The 21,590-nt window shown below is 41.5% G+C and overlaps 1 protein-coding gene across 18 annotated transcripts in view; it reads left to right on the top strand.

The window, feature by feature from the left end:
- ARHGEF28 (Rho guanine nucleotide exchange factor 28) overlaps window positions 1–16,052 on the top strand; it is a 197,951-nt gene extending 181,899 nt beyond the window's left edge. For 13 of the 18 annotated variants that reach the window (XM_048849301.2, XM_075128538.1, XM_048849309.2 and 10 more), the window contains one exon: window positions 14,940–16,052. In XM_048849301.2, the coding sequence (XP_048705258.2) occupies window positions 14,940–15,103 (164 nt within the window). In that variant the 3' untranslated portion in view covers window positions 15,104–16,052. Of the gene's footprint in view, window positions 1–1,708; window positions 3,694–12,012; window positions 12,990–14,939 lie in introns of those variants that run through there. The other 5 variants (XR_007356563.2, XM_048849306.2, XM_048849305.2 and 2 more) reach the window with 5 other exon arrangements.
- Window positions 16,053–21,590: the final 5,538 nt, after the last annotated feature.

The following is a 21,590-nucleotide window of genomic DNA, read 5'->3' as shown; positions in this document are numbered from 1 at the left end:
CTTCATCTTGAATGGTCTCTTGCAACTTGTATTAACTTCTTATGCTTAACAATCTGTTCTACCTTGTATTTAGCTGTGACACTCTGACTACCTTTCCCAGACGTGAAGAAGAGCTCTGTGTAGCTCCGAAGCTTTACCAACAGATGTTGATCCAATAAAATATATTACTTCACTTACCTTTTATCTCTTATGCTGGGACCAACGTGCCTACAACACTGCAAACTCTATTATTAGACTTTCTATCCCCATCCAAGGAGGAGGTTTTCCTTTAGTTATTTTTCCAGTCCGTTTGCCTTTTTGTAGTCTCTTATACTTTTAGATACTCTTAAATCCTTTTAAAAAGTTGCTCCCTGAGGCAAAGAAACTGATGATTGTTTTGTTGAGCCCACTCTTAAAGAGTGTGAACCAGTTTCACTTGCTTTAACCTAATATTTAAGATGCAGTATTTAGTAATATGTTGATTTTAATAACCTTAACATTAGATATGACATAGTGAGATGTATTTACATATCATTTTCTGCAGTGTGCTTTCCATCCAGGAAATTAAAAATGCACTGAATGGGCATGATTAGAATTTACACTAGTGTAAATCAGGAATAATTCTGTTGAAGTCACAGGGCCCACACCATGTAAAACTAATATAAGTATGATGATCAGGTGATATTCACTTTATATTACATAGTGTTAAACACATTCTAAAAGTGCTCATACTGTCTCGCCAGGGCTCCAAGTTAGCAAAGCCCTGATTCTGAAAACCATCACTATTCAGAACAGCACTTGGGTACATATTTAACTTTGAGCTCATGTTTGAGTGCTTTATTGAATAGGAGTACTTGTGGCACCTTGGAGACTAACCAATTCATTTGAGCATAAGCTTTCGTGAGCTACAGCTCATAGGGATTCATTCGTCAGTTGGGACTTTCAAGATGTTGAGTAACTGTTACAAAAATGTCAAGTACTGTATCGGGGGTAGCCCTGTTAGCCTGTATCCACAAAAACAACAAGAAGCCCGGTGGCACCTTAAAGACTAACCGATTTATTTGGGCTAAGCTTTCGTGGGTAGAAAACCACTTCTTCTGATTCAGTTCTTCAACACTGGTTCTCCACTTGTGAGGTAACTTCCTTCTCTTCATATGTCATTATATAATGCCTGCAGCTGTAATTTTCACTCCATGCATCTGAAGAAGTAGCTTTTTACCCACGAAAGTTTATGCCCAAATAAATCTGTTAGTCTTTAAGTGCCACCAGACTCCTTGTTGTTACAAAAATGTCATCACAGTTCCTTTATTTGTCTAACTGTTTATTTTTAAATACCAAATTTTGTATCGAAACATAAACTTCTTTTGCATATCTCATACTGTCGCTTACATAACCCATCAGCAATGAACCAATTCATTTTAAATTATCAGATTAGGAAGTCATCTGGTGCAGCAGTCAACATCTGCATTTAAAAAAAAAAATTGCACCCAAGTATAGTACACACTTAATAGGATTTCTGATTTCATTTAGGGAAATCCTGTATGGCAAACAGCAAAACAGGGGCTCTGAATATTCCATCTGCATAATTTTAGCAGGGAAAAAAATGCAGATTAGCATGGAAAAATACCCTTCCCCCCACCCCCAAGTTTGCTTACTCTGTGCATTTGACAACATATTGTATATTGTCACTTTTTACTGTTTGCCCTGTATTCCTCCATTGCTTTTATAGGTCTTTCACCCAGGAATAAGGAGGAGAAACACTTTTTCAAATAGAGGAATATGTGGTTGCAAACCCACAAAATTGACATGGAGACTCATGGGCAGGTGTGGTATCTGAAACTACTTTTAACGCAGTTTTTGAAATTGACGAGATGCCAAGTTGACAGCATTCCATTAATTCTAAGATGAGTAGTTTGTGTCTTTTGTTCTAGACACATTCCCAGTACCCTTAGTATGAGTGACTGCATCGAAGGTACCCATTGCTCAAAGCATAGTTGTAATTCAGCTAATTGAACAAGTATAGATATTTGTAAGACAAGGTAATTCCATCAGTGCTAGCACTAATGTTGCACAGATGCATTAATGCTAGGAGATAACCTCACAGGCAGAATAAAATCGTCTTTAAATTTGAAATTGGCAACAAGTTTTAGTCTTGTCTCATGACACAGAACACAACGTTTTATGTTCAACTTTAATAAAGCAATGTTTGTGGGATGCTTGGTGGAAGTGAATCATAAGGGAAGTATGTTTTCCTCTTGGGAATAACATCACCATTTGTTTAAAGCAGATGGCAAAAGGGATTAAATCACATGGCAGTGTGATACCAAAGTGAAAAATATGTTATTATATGTCATCTGCAATTAGCATATTTCAACCAACACTTGCTTTTGGCCTCCGTAGTTGTAGGGTCTTATACTTCTGTTACTAATTCTGTCAGTGAAAATATCTTATCTAGTCTTCGAACATAACCACAATGGATGAAGTGGTATTACATAGCCTTATAATTAAGACAGTTAACTAAGTGTTGTTTTTATAATGTTGGCTAATTTAAATAGAGGATTTCTTGTATAATTTTACTCTTTGCAATTTCCAATGTCCCTTTCTGAGGGTTTTGTTAATTAGGAGATAAGTCTAAAATAGCATTATAATTCTGTGGAAGTGCAGCATTCAGATTAATCATCCCCTTCCTTCGGACATACCACTGGCATTTTATATATTTTACATACGTGGGCACCTCTTACTCAGCGGTGCCTTACATGCCAATTTCTCACACAAAAACAGGATAATGGCCAAACCTTTCTTATTTTATTCACACATGTAGTCCCATTGATTTTGGTGGAGTGGACTTTGATGTCAATGGGACAGCTAGAGTAAGGAGAATTAGAGGATTTGGCCATGTAGGTATAAAAAATAAAGGCCATCTCAACCTTTACATATAGACTTGGGGTTTTTTGGGGGGGCAGGGGGGTAGATAAGGCATGTGGTTGTTCCAATAGCATAAAACGAATGGAGACAACATGCAAGTTTTCAGTCCCTTAAAGTGACTCTATCCCCATAGTCTGTTAACTGTAACGATGGCTACATACTTATTTACTTTTATTTATTCATTCAGATTTCTGAAATATAGTTGTATGTGTCCATTCCATAAATTAGAAACCACAAAGTAAATAAAGGACACAGCATCCTTGGAGAAGAGACCAGAAGGATGGGCTTTGTAGCATGGCCAGAAGGTTAGCAGATCTGGGATTTGGAGAAGTGGAGTGCGACGGGAACAAGTTCCAACACGGAAGATTCCCCCCCCACCCCCACCCCAACACTCAATCCTCAGCTCAACTTGAGAGGGTCTGCTGATCTCACATGTGACACTGTGTCCCGGAGAGAGAGGTGATCTCTCAGGAAAGGGAGCCGCCATTCAGTAGAACTTTACTAATTGTTTTTTTGAGGTGAAGAAGAGCTGATGGGGAGGCTGTGTTTCTCTTATGCAGTATGATCTATGGGTGTAGGCTTAGTAGGGGGCCTTGTTTTAATACATTATTAAAACTGTTTTATATAAATTTTGTAATGCACTTACAGCCTGGCATAGATACAATGCACCAGTATGAATAAATAATGCACTCTAATGGCCCAGAGAAACCCTTTGAAGATAATCAAATTTTGCAAAATAGTAAGGATGCAAGTACCCGCAATAAAAGTCTTGGCTACTGAATCACAAAATGTACCTTGCTTGCTTATTGTGAAAAATGCAATCTAGCTTCAATTATTTATTATAGTACTTCATAATATTCCAGGAAATGCCCTGTAGCAAATTATATAAAAATAATGGAGTCATAGTAATACGAGACCTCACAACAGTATCTGCTTAATATTTGCTAAGAAATCTGGGGCAGATTGTCTGTCTGTCTGTGTCTTGTACTGCCACCTATCACCATAGTAGCTGAGTGCCTTCCACATAAAATATATTGGCCATGGTATCTCTGGCTTGCCTTCCTTATCTGGTTATAGAAAGCTCTTCTTTGGGTAGGGTGTTTTGGTGTGGTAGTGAGCGATGATGGGATGTTGATGGTGTCAGTGTTATGTTTATGGTAGAAAAACTTTAGCACATCAGAAGGTTTTGTAGAATTTTCTAAAGGTAGGTCTACATTTGAGCTAGAAGGTGTAATTTCCCGTTCAAGTAGACATACCCATACTGTACTAGCTGCCTGAAGTACAATTCCATGAGTACTGGGGTGGCTAGCCAAGTACTCATATCACTGTGGCTAGACTGCTATTTTTAGTGTGCTAGCGGGATCAGAGCTAGCACAGGTATGTCTAATTTCCAATAAGCTGGAAATTACACCTCCCAACTCCAGTGTAGACATACTCTAAAGGTTGGCCAGACTGGATTTATCTAATCTCCTCTGGAAGTTTGTTCCACACCAGTTCCTCTGAATGTGAATGCTAATGAGAATAAGTGAGGTTCTACTCTACAGTGCAATTTTATTTTGCTTAGAGTCTTTCATCCAAAAAAGAAAAACACTTTAAAGAGTAACTGTAAAGAATATATTTCCAGAATTCAATAACAGATAGCAGATGAGGCGAGAAATTGGTCTTAATATATGCTGCAGCACGTCCATAAAAGCATAAAAATATGAAGGGCAATTTTGGACTGCCTCCAGAAATGACTGGAGAGCCATTGCAGTAGTTTGAGAATGTGACTGATTTGGTACCATTTTTTACTTTTTGGGAGGAGATGGCCTGCATTGTCACCTGATGGGGTCTGGAGAGGCTAGCATTTGGGAAGGTCATAAAGAAGGGGTTAGCAGTAGTTAAAGCAAGGGAACATGAAGTTACAATTGCAGATTACAGCGGAAGTGAAATCAGACCAGCATCGTACATGGGCACTGCTGCAGGATGTGGTGATAGATTTATAGAAAAGGGAGATGAAGGAAGTGCTGATAAATTCAGACTCAAGGGTAAGGCCAGGGTTATGGATAAAAGAGACAAGTGGGGAAAATGAAGGGGGAGGGAGAGAGGAAGAGTAATGTCTGAGGTTGTTCCTTTTGCTCAAGGGAAGCACTTCACTGAAAGGAGTTGAGACAAAGCCACAAGTTTACTTGGTAAGTGTTTTCCCAGCCTTAATGTAAAATATTCCCTTTGGTTTTACGCAAACTGTTTCAACAGCAGTTACTTATTCACAGTGTGTTTATCAAACAATCTAAAAAGAGCCCATTTCAAAGTATTTAATCACACCCCTAAACTTCCTGTGTCCGAGATGCACGTAACACAGATTACATGCCAAGGTTCTGGTTTTGCAGTATTTTTTGTAAATGACCACAGGAGGCGAAATCAACACAGCATGCTTCCTGCCAGTGCTGATTAGAAGACAAAGCGAAGTCAGCAATGGCCACATTAAGATGACTGTCAGGAGATCCCTCACAGACCAGAAAAAGGGAACATTTCCCTGTCTGTTGAAATCAGCGGAGCATGAAGATTTTTTCACTATGACCATCAGATAAGAGGCTTTGATCACATGCTTCCAATTTTAGTGGTGTCCATGGTTTTCCTACAGTAATCAGCAGCTTCTTCCATTAAAGGGTAAGATAAGCACATAATGAATTTAAAACAAGCACTTGGCATTAGTTTAGCTACTGAAATGCTCTTCACATTGTTTTCAGGCCTTTTGTACTCACATCACCTTGGGTTTTGGTCTTGGCAGCTTTTATAAGCTAAAAAGTTGAACTTGGTCAGTGCTTAGGAAATCACCAAGTAAAAACTCTGGTGCTTTGGGAAATGTGCATAGTACCTCTGTAGAAGGCACTCTTCCTTCTGCATGGGTAATGAATCTGTGACTTAGTATTATATTATGGCAGTATTAGTCAAAGGGTGGGGCACGGCCCCTTGAGGGGCACGTGAATGATGACCTGGGAGGTGGACACAGCAGCTGTAGTTCTCCAGGACCTCAGCTTTCATTTTTTAAGTGTCTGTCTTTTATGATTGCAGAAAAGCCTACAAAATATCAGTTTAACCAATGCAGTGATGTCTGCCTGAGTTTGCAGAGAGCCTGAAACAACAGTAATGAATTAACCCTTTCATTTCAACAGGTGCTAATTCAAATGCCAGTGATCACACTTTAAATGTCTGCATGGTTAACGATTTAGCTGTACATTAACATATGTAAAAATGCATCCGATGAAGTGAGCTGTAGCTCACGAAAGCTTATGCTCAAATAAATTGGTCTGTCTCTAAGGTGCCACTAGTACTCCTTTTCTTTTTACGGATACAGACTAACACGGCTGCTACTCTGAAAATTAACGTATGTAAGAAAGGAGAGAGAGATTTACTATGATTATCCACACTAGCATTGTAGCCATCACGGAGTGCAAAGGGTTAGCTGAGGTGGTGGAAGATGAATAAATTAAGATGTGTAGGCTTTTAGCAGTATGTGGCAGTGCTGGGGGGGGAAGGTGCAGTTGGTTTGATTTTTCCTGAAGGGGATACAGCTCCCAAAAGTATGGGGAGCACTGTTCTAAGGTGTGGTTTGTTACAGAATTTCTGTTTCTCCAGTGTGAACTCATATTGAAGCTTTAGCTACCCACTGTAATTTGTTTTAACTTCAGTATCCTGGCTACATTCCAGCTCTGGTGTTTACATTACGTGGGGTATCTACCTGTGTTTCCCCAGTTTTATCAGTTGGATAAAATATTCTTTACTTTCTTTCTAAAGCTGATGTTTGTGTAGTGTGCTGGCACAGATTGGCTACTGTGATGGGTGAAATGATCCCTGTACTTACAGCCAGTAACATTCTGTGTGATTCTTTTGTATAAAAAAGCATTCTAAGGTTTTATGATGATTATTTTCTCTTGATCATTTGTGTGCAGCTGTGTTTAATGAGCTGGAAAAGAAGTAGGTCAATAAAATGTGTTCATTGTTCATTGTTCAAAGACTACCCATTGGACCACGTGTGCGTGTCATTAGCCATCTAAAGGTTCAAAGCTTACCACTTAGACAACTTAGTAGAGAATTCACACCTAATTAAATTAATATTAAGCAATATCTGACAGCTGGTAGGCAGTGCTCCACACTGAGGTGAGACTAGACATTTAATGTGTAGAAGGGTGTGATTTCAAGTAATACCTGTTTTTAAATCTCTGCTGTCAGTGTCCAATGGAAATACTGTAGAAAGAAAGTGTTTTAAAAGCTGTGCACTTTTTAAAGCCAGCACAATTGTTGATGCGTCTATATAATAGGATAAAAACCAAAAATAAATATTTTAGCCTAAAGGAGGTCACCTTCAGCTCAAGTGGTGAAGAGACCTGTATATCTGATGCTGAAGGTCCAAGATTTAAACCTTGTTGACAACAATGGTATCTGAGAATCTTTACAAAACTCTTTTTAACGACCCCACTCCATAGGTCAACAACATGGAGTTGCACCCATTTAAGCCATGGACTTGGTCCAAAGGCTCTTAACAGAACCTTTCTAAACAACTGGGAGGCTAAAACAAAATCCACGCTGCTTTGTTTAAACTGTGAATTGCACAGATAATAGGCATACATAGGCCTGTGACACTCCAGTACTTTCACCGTGATCAACAATCGAAGGCAGAGACAGAAGAAAAGATTATGCTGTCGCAGACCTTTAATGTCATAAACTAGAATTCTGATTCCTTCGTTTTAAATCCACGAACAACAAAATACTCAAAAGCCTGACGAGGCTAATTAACCCTGGGTCTGTTTTGATCTAATTGCTCCTCTGCTTTTTGTGAAAAGATCTCTCATGCAGGAGGATGCTTGTTTGCCTGAGAAATGTAGCAGCTGGTTTTTCTTCTGTAGGACTGGTTAAAAGTAAAGGGCAGCATTAAAATTCCTAGGTCGATTTTCAGTCTTACTCAGCTGGTTAAGAAATGGATTAGGCTCCTCTTTCCTCAGTGGTATGAGGGTCAAAATTTTTCTGGGTGTGTGAGAGGTTCATAACACTTCCAGTTTCCAGTGTGAAGCCTTTCATGGAGGGACAGTTGAAGTAATGCCAGACCCCCGGAGACACCAAAGGCCTGCTTGTGCCCAGCCCTCTGTGGAGCGGGGGAGTGGGCACAAGAAGCTTTCTCCCTTCTGTGCAGGGTGTGGGCCAGATGCACTTCCCTGAGTGCAGGCACTCTGCATCCAGCAATTGCAGTGCACCCAGTAACTCAAAAAAGGGGAAGGAGAGGAGCCGTGGCACCACGCTGTGCCAGGCAGCAGAAATGGCCACACACAGGTAGGGGGCACATCCATATTCTTTCAAAGAGTGGCACAGAGCTCCCCTTGCACTCCAGCTTTCATTTCATTGCCTCCTGGCACCCCAATGGGGCAGCACACTTCAGGCTGTCCTCGCCCATGGCTGGTTGTTCACAGCCACAAGTGAACCCCTAACATGTAAAATCCATTTAATACTGGGAAAATACTTAGCATATAATAAAAATCCAGATAACTCTCAAGTAGAGTGAATCTGCCCCCCAAAAAGGGAGAAGAGCCAGAGACTCCATGAATCCCACTAAGGACTTGGCTATTGCTATTGATTTCATATGCAAGACACTCAGATACTACGGTGATGGGCAGAAATCTTGACAGATGCAGTAGCAATATAGGCTGGAATTTTCAAAGATGCCTAAGGGACTTAGGCACTCAATTCCCATTGAATTTCAATGGCTGGTGGATGCCTATCTCCTACCTTTGAAAATCCCAGACTCAATCACATTTACACTAACACAATACTTTTGGCTTCTGCCAATGCTTTCCATTATGTAGGAATGCGGCTTTCAGGGTTAAATACAGTACTTCTGCCATTTCAAATAGCTTTTGGCTGAACTCGACATGTCAGCTGTCAGTCCAGATGAACGTGGGATAAAACCTGGTGCATGGTACAAAAGCTGTTTAGTTGTAAAGGGAAAAATGGAGGCGTTATTGTTTGTTTTTTTAAAGTATTTGATGCAAAAAGGAGCTGAAATGTACGCTGCGTGGCTGTAAAAATCACAGTAACCCCGTTCAGTTTGTTGAACTGGTTCTGCACAGGACATGACAACAGTTGGGATTGGTGGACTGGGGCAAAGGAATTCTACACCTACTCCATGGGGAGGCCACTGCATATGGACCCTAAGGGGACCTGAGAGGAGAGAGGGAATCTGGGTTCAGAGCAGGAGGGAGCTGTAGGGGATTTTCTGTTTATATACACCCACGTTTTGTGATAGGATTGCTCCCTAATTCCCTGACACCCCGTCTGTCTGTCCTTCCTGTCTGCTTACTATGGTGTTTGAGCACCTGAGGCTGACCTGAAGAGCACTGTTTCCAGGACAGAGTGGTGGTCAGGGAGACCATCTGGGGTATTTAATCAATACAGCATGACATGGGACTGAAGGTGGGGCGTCGGTTTGTCTTACACTGTCCTGTTAGTCGTTTTCCCTGCTGCATTGCCAGGCCAGTCCCTCGAGGTGCAAGTTACGTTCGTTTTGCACACGTGCCGCATCCTCGATTGGTACAAGTTACACTGCTTTGTCATTTGCACCCATTTTCTGACCACTTTACACCTAAATTAAACCACATTTTATATGTCGTCAGGTTTTGGCTCAGATGTCCACGGGAGCTGAAACCTGCTTATATTTGCCCTCTGTCGTTCCAGTTTGGCTGTACAGAAACTACATCCTTATGAGTAAAATGTTCCTTGCACAGTTCATTTACATGCACTTTAGCCAGCTGGCTAATATCTGCTCTTATTTACATTTAAACAGAATTTGGTTCATTTTTAATACTGAAACTGCCTATGTGTTTCTGTGTCTCAATTGTTTGTGGACTTTAGTACTTACCAGCTATTGAAACCGGCTCCAGCTCCTTTCGACATAAATCGTCATTGATTGGTTTCAATAACTCTAGTTTAAACATACAGGGCCAGATCCTCAGCTGAGGGAGAAGGGTGGCTTGAAGCCATTTTTCCACAGCATCTATCCTGCGGTGGGCTGCTTTAGTGTAGCATACAGCAGTCTAGGGCTACTCAAAGTCACCCAGTTCCTATCCTTTCCTACCTTCGACACGCCCTCTGGGATAGGGTAGTTGGGAGTAGAATCTGACCAACCCAGCACAAGGGGAGTAGACCTTTTTCTCCTGCTCTCCTTAGCTCTGCCTAGAGGAAACATGGTGCAGCTGAGGATTTGGCCTTGTGTGTTTAAATAAGAGTTAGTTAAACAGTTAGATGGTGATGATATATTTTGTTTCATATCTGAGAAGGAGCTACAAGATGTTTTGAGGCCAGCACCAGGACTAATCTGCTTAAGGGCTCCCCTTTGTCAGGAGGAACCCTCAGCTGCTCCTTCAGGGCAACTTTCCACTTGTTTCATACTGCTGAAACTGGGACCAAGAATCTGGCCCTCAGTTCAGGTTGGCTGCCACATCTCCTACCTTTCCCACAACATCTGCTTTTGCCGGGGTTACAGTCACTGGGGAAGTAACATCCTGTTCAGCACAATATGGTTATATGCAATAACATTAATGATGTCAGTGAGAAATAATTGAATCATGAAGGACCTGGTGCTGCCGGGTGCTTATCATATCTTGTGAGGGGCTGAGTAAAAATCAGTGGGAGCTGATAGTGATCAGTACCTCACAAGAAGCGCTCTGGTTTAAACCATGTTCTACAAAAGAGATCCATGTTTGGAGCTAAGCCTCAGTGGCTGTAGTAGAGTGGTCACCTAAAATTTGGAAATTTGCTTCAAAGTTGGGGGAAGGGCTGGAAAATCAGCAAAAAAGATCTTGCTTAATCCTAAAGGTAACAGAGACGCACAGGGAAGATTATGAAACTGATTTAGTGTCTGGTGTAGCCAGGGGAATAAGATGGTACCCACCAAAAGAAGCTCACACAGACAGCCGTCCTGTACCTTTACCCACAATCTGCAGCAGCTTCTTACCTCCATTGCATATAAATACTAGAGAATAATACTTGACTATTTATTTCTAGCAGTATCCACTTTAGCACTTGACTATTATAATTTCTTCCTTTTGGTAAAGGAACTCTGTCCCAGTGTGGACAGTTTGGATGAAGAGTCTCATAAAGCACTGTTCTTTTCAGCTGTCACTATTATGCATAACAGGAGAGCAGGGTGGGCATAACTAAACATACAGCAGGCCCCATTTGTTCAACTCTTCCTACACCTGAGATACTTATTTGCTGTTCCAGGGCAGTTCCTTCATTCTTCCCCGAGCAGCTGCTGTCGTCATGGCATCTTGCTGCCTACTGTGGTACCAGCTGCTCTCTGGAGAGGTCTCATGGCACTGAAGCATGGAGACAGCAGGCACCCTCTCCATTCATAGACTGTTTATGTCGTCTTGGGGACACATTGTGCTTTTATTAGGCAGGGCCTATGTTCTGGCCTTTCCAAATGGCAGCCAAGAATGGCGCTTTCCTCATCTGTCAGCTTACACAGAGCATTTGTTGGCCAAAAAATATTTGTCACCCTCATAGTGGCTGAAACTTCCCCTATTTGAGACTTTCCTGAACTTTGAAAGAGCTATTTTTAAAGAGCCTCATAATAAAGTACTGGCTACTCCTAACTTAGGCTTAACCTGTTTATTCCTTCACAGTTCTTGTATACCCTCTCCCCCTGCCTCACGTGTTAGACCCACGAAGTGCGTGTATTTGGCATAGCATTGTAACATCCACAGAGATCACATTCCTCTGCAGCATGGGGTCGCTTATAGGTTTAAACTAGTGTAAACGGTGAATTCTCTGAACTTGAAGTCTTTAAACCATGATTTGAGGGCTTCAGTAACTCAGAGGTTAGGGGTCTATTACAGGAGTGGGTGGGTGAAGTTCGGTGGCCTGCAATGTGCTGGAGGTCAGACTGATGCCTGTGATGGTCCCTTCTGGCCTTAAAGTCTGAGTCTATGAGCAGAATTCCAAAAGCTGTCCATGAATAATTTGTTGCAGTAGTGATGGAGTCAGAAGTGTTTCCATCTGCAGTAAATGTTAATGCTTGCATCTCATTGTACAAGCTGAACCGTTTGTGATCAGAGTTGCAAAATGTGTTCTCAGTTTTACAGATGGGGTTCGCTGAGGAAGAGAGGGAAGCAACTAGTCCAAAGTCATAGTGAAAGTCACTGGCACAGCCTGGATCAGGACCCAAGACTTGCTGATGCCAATGTCATGAGCTGAGTCCTCTGTGCAATGATGCCTCCTCCCTGTGATGATCTCAGAGGATGCAGTTTCCTTTGGAAGATGTTATGCTATTTAGCAAAATAGAAGAACACGAGTTAATCTAGAAAGTTTAGTTTAACCAAATATCTTATCCATCATAATGACACATTTAAAACACAGTATCACAATTGTAACAGTTGGTTTAGAAAGAAAACATGGATTGAAGTGTCTTTGCATCACAGGCAGTTACGCTGAAGATGTGAACTAGTGAATCACTTCACTGAAATATGTAGATTTCATTGTTAAACCAGTAAGCCACTCAAATGAATCCAAGCCCACTGCACAATGTAGTATAGTTGGGCTTCATTTTAAGCACACAGAATGGAGGCAGAAGGTAGATTGACTTGTCCGATGTCACACTGGAAGTCTGTGGCTGAGCTGTGAAATCTGAATAGTTATAACTAGACTTGGCAGAATTTTTTATTTTTTAGTAATTTTGATGGATATCAATGTTTTCTTAGATTTGTATTGATTTAAATTTTCACAGTTTTGGGAAATTATGGGGAGGATCAGGCAATTATGTTGAGATACAAAAAGTTAGTTTTATAACCATTAAAACACAAATTGTCAAGATCATATCAAAATATACAAAGTAAATATCCTTAAATCAAATTCTAATCCATTCTCAAGCAGTGTTTTTCTTAATTTGCATTTCTGTACATTTTGATTATTTTCAATAGAAATATTTTTGTCGGTTTGTGTGTGCAGTGAAATTGACGTTTACCACATTTACCGATTTCAGAGTAACAGCCGTGTTAGTCTGTATTCGCGAAAAGAAAAGAAAAGCTTATGCTCAAATAAATTGGTTAGTCTCTAAGGTGCCACAAGTACTCCTTTTCTTTTCACATTTACCGAGAACATCTAACGCTTCCAAGACTCGCTATACATCTAACTGCAGATTGCAAGTACAAATCAGATAGACTTGTAACTGTTAAGGTTTGCTCCCACAATTGGAGTTTCAGGGCTTGGACAAGGTCCCTCACCAAAGGTCTTAAGCAAAGTAAGGAGTCATGGGATAAGAGGAAAGGTTCTTTTATGGATCAGTAACTGGTTATAATACAGGAAACAAATGGTAGGAATAAATTATCAGTTTTCACAATGGAGAGAGGTAAATAGCGGGGTCCCCTAAGGATCTGTACTGGGACCAGTGCTATGCAACATATTCATAAATGATCTGGAAAAAGGGGTAAACAGTGAGGTGGCAAAGTTTGCGGACAATGCAAAACTACTCAGGATAGTTAAGTCCAGAGCAGACTGTGAAGAGCTACAAACAGATCTCACAAACTGGATGACTGGGCAGCAAAATGGCAGATGAAATTCTGAGAGTGTTGATAAATGCAAAGTAATGCACATTGGAAAACATTCCAACTATACATACAAAATGATGGGATATAAATTAGCCGTCACCACTCAAGAAAGAGGTCTTGGCGTCATCATCGATAGTTCTCTGAAAACATCCACTCAGTGTGCAGTGGCAGTCAAAAAAGTGAATAGAATGTTAGGAACCATTAGGAAAGGGATAGATAAGACAAACTATCATAATGCTACTATATAAATCCATGGTATGCCCATACCTCAAATACTGCATGCAGTTCTGGTCACCCCATCTCAAAAAAGAGATATTAGAATTGGAAAAAAAAATACACAAAAGTGCAACAAAAATGATTATGGGTATGAAACCGCTTCCATATGAGGAGTGATAAAGACTGGGACTGTTCAGCTTGGAAAAGAGATGATGGAGTGGGGAGGGGGCTATGACAGAGGTCTATAAAATCATGAATGGTTGGAAAAGTGAATAAGGAAGTGTTATTTACCTCTTGACATAACACAAGAAACAGGGGTCGCCCAATGAAGTTAATAGGCAACAGGTTTAAAACAAACTTCTTTAAAACAAAAAAGTACTTAACACAATGCACACCCTCTGGAACTCATTGCCAGGGGATGTTGCAAAGGCCAAAAATAACTGGTTTCAAAAAAGAATTAGGTACGTTTCTGGAAGATAGGTCCATCAGTGGCTATTAGCCAAGATGGTCAGGGACAGAACCCCATGCTCTGGATATCCCTAAACCTCTGACTGCCAGCATCTGGGAGCTGGTGAGAGGGGATGGCTCACTTGATACCTGCCCTTTTCTGTTCATTCACTCCGAAGCATCTGGCAGCGGCCACAATTGGAAGACAGGATACTGGGCTAGATGGACCATTGGTCTGAAAGAGTCTGGCCATTCTTATGTAATTTATCTGCAAGCACAAAAAATGCACCCACAAATAAAGTCTCAGCCTGGCTGAAAATACATCCCATTATGTGCTGTGTGACAGTGTAATACCTTTATGAAAGGGGTGGGCTCACTAACAAGGGCAAACAGAATATGTATTATTTACTGTATTCTACCTTCCAAACCCTTCTCTTACAGTTTTTATACCATTCCATAAGTGCACACAGAATAACTACAGGATAGACACAAACTTCTTTTATGGATAATAGTTGCTTATGTTTTTAGTACCATGGTTAAAAACAATGACATCAGCCCAAGCCCGTGGAAAGCAATGGAAAGATATCCATTGATTTCACTGAGCTGTGACTAAGGCCTACATTGTGCCCCACTGTAGGGTGCATTCCTATAGTAACTACGTTTTTCTTTATGCACAAATACTGTACATACACAGTGGTGGTTTAACAAATGCCAATCACCAAGTAAGAATTTTGTCTGTTAGTTATGAGTCTGAATCAGCTGTTTATTGTACCATGTCCTCTGTATGTGTTACAGACTTAACGGCATCCCAGATCCGGTGTCCAAGAACGCACAGTCTGAATCCCAGACGCATCCAGGCCCAGTCTCTTGCCGATGTTCTGCTGGTGAACCAGCAGCCTCACAGCTCGCAGGATGCAGAAAACGGAGCGAGAGTTGAAGAAAATATTGTTTACCTCTGATTGCACGTTTTCTAATACCAGTAGCACTTTGGGATGAAATTGTATTTTGCTTTTCTAACTCTACGCAGTTGCTCCCTCGATGACCAAAAGGCTCTAAGAATAGTATTTAATATTCAGTGCAAGATTTCCCCCACCATAAATATAACAATTAAGTTATTTTTTAAAGCAATTTTTTGTAATTGTTAATTTATGACACATGGTTTCCAATGCTTCACAAGGAGTAACAGAAAGAAGGACAAGCTCAAAGGTAGTGATGTTTGGAACTGTCATGACATAAGACTGCTGGTAGGAACTGCAAAGATCGGTGTTGCTTTTCTCTTGAGTTTAAAAGTGCAGATTTCCATGTTTAGAGATAAGTGCCTGCTATGTGAGCTTTCATAGTATGAATCAGTAACTTTTTAACAATAGCGATATGATAGGGGAAGATGGACCAGTGAGCGTGGCAGGCTGTAATATTTATAAAAATGTACTCTGCTTGGAAGACTAGATGGGTTTCTGAGTTACTAGCCTTGCAGCTCTGCAGAGCTGGGTTCCCACATGGCTCACCTCACAAAGGAGGCTGTTTGGGGGGGGTCTCAGCGGAGGTCTGTTAACAACAGAGAATCAGCCTGTGTTGGGCATGATTTCTGTGCACAGGTGCTTTAGGTCAGCTTGGCAATGTATTGTAGTATAACTGTGCCTGGTTACAGAAAGTGCCCTTACTTACATTAGCATTAAAATTCACCAAATGAAGCTTTCCCACAGGGAGGGAAAAGAAGAGAAGAACATGTAGTGTCTTTAGTCTAACTGAATCCCATTAAGCCTTCACTGCTTTTCTATAAAGGAGAAAGCCACCTTTCTACTTTCACTCGGTATGTTAGAGAATAATAAACCAGGACCTGTTCTTGGCTTTTGTTCTTCAGAAATATTTGTATACTTCTGTTGGATTTAATAAATATTCTGTACCTCTCTGGAAGGTTTTAACTTTCATGACATTCCCGCACTCTGAACAGAGTTAGAAGAAGAAAAGGAGTATTTGTGGCACCTTAGAGACTAACCAATTTATTTGAGCATAAGCTTTCGTGAGCTACAGCTCACTTCATCGGGTGCAACCTTAGAAGACCTTCTTCTAAAATGTGTGCTGTCTGGTCTTGTATCTGCGCTCTGCTACTGTCAAACACAGCAGTGACTGAACGCCAAACAAATGAATTACACCAGACTAGCCTAAATTGGTAGATAAACTGATTCACATTTCACATAGGCCTTAGATCAGTGGTTCCAAACTTTTTAGTAAGCAACCCACCAACTGCACTTCGTCTTTTTTTTTTTTTTTTTTACAGTCCATCCAGGGGTCAAGGGGGTCACAGGCCAGCATTCTTCTCCTCCAGCATTGATCACCTGCAGCACCACCCTCCACCCTAGGCCAGTGTGGAGGGTTGGGAACTGGAGTGGGATACGGATTCCACAGCAGCAGCTCCTGTCCCACGGGGCTGGGCTTGGCTTCCTGCTCCAGGTGTTGTGACCTGGTGCATGGGGCCACAATGCTGAGTGGTTGTGTGACCCTGGTTGCCCGGAGCAGGGCCCAGCCCCAAGGGACAGGAACTGCCACTATGGGTTGGGTTCGTTCTCCAACCTTCCGTCCGCACCGGCCCCACTACCCATCCAGAACCTTCCCATGACCCACAATCCATCATTTGGGAAATAGTGCCTTAAATAGTCACAAATCTCTACCAAGGAGTTGATAGCTTTATAGTAAATTTCTATTCTACCTGCCTGCTGAGAGCAGGCCAGTCTTCTGAACATAATGCCTGCACCCTCATTGCAATGACTTGCTTGCTTCCTGTTGTTGTAAACTGTACTTCTAGTAAGTTGGATTAGGAATAGTCCAAAAGTGGCCTTTTTCAAGCTTGATGTCATTGGGCTAGCAGAATGGGTAATTGACTCTTACTTAGACTTAAGCAAATGAGAGGCTTATTCCCCAAGCACATTGGGCCAGCTCTACCGCTAATATTAATTGGTGTAACTCCATTCACAGCAGCTGAGAATCTGCCCGTAGATCTATTTTTGGGGGTGTGTTAAAAGTCCAAAGACAAACTATTGAACTAGATGGGCCACAGTTCAAAACCCAGTATGGTAATTTTTACAAACAGTATCTTTAAGGGGGAAAGATTTTACTTCTTTCATCGAGTTCATTGAGGAGGCTGGAAAGCTCCAGAAGTAGCTGGCTTGTGCTTCAGCTGTTGTTGACATTCCTCACACACACACACACCCCCAACATCAAGCAATGTCTTTCGCTCACCTGTGTTTACAATAAAACTTATGAAACTGAAGAAGGCAAAGGCAGGAAACAGGTGGCCTCTGGATTTAGGTATTTGAAATGAAGAAAATATTTAAAAAACAGGCCAGCATGCCATAGGCAGGTGGTCTTTAAAATGAGATCTAGTGTGCAACCTGACTGCTTGCCATTATTCAGACGTTTCTAATATTTAGCTGAACTAAAACGTGAGCTTTTAAAAACTAATGAAAATCAGCTAGCTTAGGCTAACAACAATGAAATCACCTCCCTGAAACAGCACTGTACCTTTTCAATAGCCACCTCAGTAGACACATTTTCCAGGCATTGTCAGGAGAATATTAATGATCTCTCCTCCATTTCTCATTTTTATGTGCAGTAGAGAAATGTATTTCAAAGAACTGGTTCCACTTTTTCTCTGACCTTCTGCTGCTGTTTAGTAGTGCAAATCACCTTGCTTGTTATTATGCCATTTAGAGGCAGGTTTATTTTGCAGGTGCCAAGCATTCCTGTCAGAATTACTTTCAGCTCATCAGGTATGGAATTGATTCCTTTTTCTACCATGACTTCCAGAGCAGCTTATCTTTGGTTCCTCAGCATTGACTTTGGTAATACATTTCAATATTGACAATAAAGAAGATTCATCTTACTGAGAGGCACCCACACTGGTGGGGTTCTGTTTTCTCTCTGCTGTTCGAAAAAAAAATTTAAAATGTTCCTCAATCATTTAATAAAGGGGGTGTTTCTTCAAGTTAATGCCCGGTGCCTTTAGTTTGATGTGATTATGTGATGCAAAGCAAAGATACAAAACAGCTTGGTAAAGTTTGTTAGTTTTGAGTTTGCCTTAAAAACTAAGCTTTTCAGCAAACCTGCAAGTGCTAATAATACTTATAAACAGCTTGGTTATGGTCCAATGACCTTCATGAAGGGCTCAGTCTTACAAGATGCTGAGCATACAATCTTTGGGCACTTGGTACGTGGCAAGGTTAGGCTGGAACATACTATATACTTTATCTTTTTGTCATTTATAGCATAAAATAAAATAAAAATCTCTAGCCACCTATTAACTGTCTCTAGAGCCACATCATAGCATTTGCCTGTGTACAGAGATTGTATTTTTGAAATGATTAGGCCAAACTGTTTTCCAGGAATGTGACTAAATTCGATAAAAAGTTTTGATTTCTCAGTAGAGAGCAGAACTTATTTACTGAGCTGATTTTTAAAATCTCTTATGAGATTTGACACATAAAAACGGCAATATTTCCCTTGCCTGCTGCCCCTGGGGCTGCATGAATTTATGTGCCAGCCCTTAACGTGCAAAACTGAGCAAGACTTTGCACTGCATTTCATCAAGCTGGTGTAAATTCTGTAGTAATGTGCTGTAACACTTGCCAGCACACAGAGCCATGTAGCGATTCAGTCAGAGAAAGACACAGAGAGAGCACATGCTATAGTGAATATACACCTTTAGTACTTGTATTTTTTTAATGGCAAGGAAAGGTGTTCCTTATATAATTGTAGTGTTACATTGAGGGAGTAGTTTTCCACATGGATTGACGTTGAGAAGTCAGGAGGGCAAGAGACTTCCTTGAGATCTTATGATGAACGAGCTGCTTAGATAAAATTTCAATCCAGGCTCCTCCTGGGTCCCAGCTCTTTACTGCCCACTGAACCATTCTTTATTTTATATATGGAAGCATGATCGCGCATTATGTGATGTTATTACGCTACTTCTCCGGGGTGGGAGGGGGGGTTGGATGTCTCATGAACAAACTACTGACCTTTCTCTTTTTGAATCATAGTCCTAATTTCACCTTGCTTCCCAAGTCTAATGTATTAATTCACTAATCCCCAGGAAATAGCCACATGGAAAAGCACTGCACAAATAACAATTAGCTGTCCAAATTCGAGAATCTTTGTAATGAGGATAATTACACATTAAGCTCATCTCTGAAAAGGATACATCCTCTCTCAACAACAATCAAGCCATGGGAAGGGACTGTGGTAATGACTGTAAGCTGGTTTTGTGTACTAAGCAAGTAAAGGCTACTGGACAAGCAGTCGTGATATTCCTTCTGCGGAAAAGGACCTGGGGTGACAGTGGACGAGAAGCTGGATATGAGTCAGCAGTGTGCCCTTGTTGCCAAGAAGGCCAATGGCATTTTGGGATGTATAAGTAGGGGCATAGCGAGCAGATCGAGGGACGTGATCGTCCCCCTCTATTCGACATTGGTGAGGCCTCATCTAGAGTACTGTGCCCAGTTTTGGGCCCCACACTACAAGAAGGATGTGGATAAATTGGAGAGAGTCCAGCGAAGGGCAACAAAAATGATTAGGGGTCTGGAACACATGACTTATGAGGAGAGGCTGAGGGAACTGGGATTGTTTAGTCTGCAGAAGAGAAGAATGAGGGGGGATTTGATAGCTGCTTTCAACTACCTGAGAGGTGGTTCCAGAGAGGATAGTTCTAGACTATTCTCAGTGGTAGAAGAGGACAGGACAAGGAGTAATGGTCTCAAGTTGCAGTGGGGGAGGTTTAGGTTGGATATTAGGAAAAACTTTTTCACTAGGAGGGTGGTGAAACACTGGAATGCGTTACCTAGGGAGGTGGTAGAATCTCCTTCCTTAGAAGTTTTTAAGGTCAGGCTTGACAAAGCCCTGGCTGGGATGATTTAATTGGGGATTGGTCCTGCTTTGAGCAGGGGGTTGGACTAGATGACCTCCTGAGGTCCCTTCCAACCCTGATATTCTATGATTCTATGATTTGCAGGCCTGTGTGAAACCACACTGGCTCCATCCCTAAGTTCTCTCTGATCGAAACCTATAGGGTTTTCTTATTGCTCAGATGTGACCCACTGGGACATCTCCTTGCTCTGTACCACTGTATGTTATATTGTGCCTAGTAGGCAAAGCACTGAATATAAAACTAGTTCATTTGAATTAATTCATCTAACAATAGGGAAAAAGAAAAGGAGTACTTGTGGCACCTTAGAGACTAACCAATTTATTTGAGCATAAGCTTTCGTGAGCTACAGCTCACTTCATCGGATGCATACTGTGGAAAGTGCAGAAGATCTTTTTATACACACAAACCATGGAAAAAATGGGTGTTTACCACTACAAAAGGTTTTCTCTCCCCCCACTCCACTCTCCTGCTGGTAATAGCTTATCCAAAGTGATCACTCTCCTTACAGTGTGTATGATAATCAAGTTGGGCCATTTCCAGCACAAATCCAGGTTTTCTCCCCCCCCTCCCCAAACCCACTCTCCTGTTGGTAATAGCTTATCTAAAGTGATCACTCTCCTTACAATGTGCATGATAATCAAGGTGGGCTATTTCCAGCACAAATTCAGGGTTTAACAAGAACATCTGGGGGTGGGGGTTAGGAAAAAACAAGGGGAAATAGGTTACCTTGCATAATGACTTAGCCACTCCCAGTCTCTATTCAAGTCTATTTCCCCTTGAGTGGGTTTGTGGGGGTGGGGGGGTGGGGAGAAAACCTGGATTTGTGCTGGAAATGGCCCAACTTGATTATCATACACATTGTAAGGAGAGTGATCACTTTGGATAAGCTATTGCCAGCAGGAGAGTGGGGTGGGGGGGGGAGAGAAAACCTTTTGTAGTGGTAAACACCCATTTTTTCATGGTTTGTGTGTATAAAAAGATCTTCTGTACTTTCCACAGTATGCATCCAGTGAAGTGAGCTGTAGCTCACGAAAGCTTATGCTCAAATAAATTGGTTAGTCTCTAAGGTGCCACAAGTACTCTTTTTCTTTTTGCGAATACAGACTAACACGGCTGTTACTCTGAAACCTAACAATAGGGAACCGACCCAAAGCTAACAGACTTGAGGATCATTTAAAGACCAAGAAGGACTAAATGGTTCAGAAAGGACCTCACTGATACCTAGTTGGTGGCGAAATACCCCAGGCTTCTTGCCCTGGGAGATTTCAACATTCATGAGTCCATACTGACAAGGCCATAGATGTAGAACACCCCTCACCCTCAAAACTTATCTCTTCACTTGCCTCCCTAGGACTTCTGTAGGTCATCCCTGGTCCAGCCCACACAGCTGGTCACACCTTGGATCTGGTGTTCTGGTTAGATGTCAAGATCAAGGACATCACAACCCAGCCACCATCTTAGACAAATCATCACCATGTTAAGGCAGTGGTTAGAGCTCTCCCAGGTCTCAGGCAACCCCAGACAGACCC

Source organism: Caretta caretta, chromosome 5 (assembly GCF_965140235.1).
Source record: "Caretta caretta isolate rCarCar2 chromosome 5, rCarCar1.hap1, whole genome shotgun sequence".
Lineage (NCBI taxonomy): Eukaryota > Metazoa > Chordata > Testudines > Cheloniidae > Caretta > Caretta caretta.
Note: the sequence above shows the minus strand (reverse complement) of the source record. Positions and strands in the feature narration are given on the sequence as shown.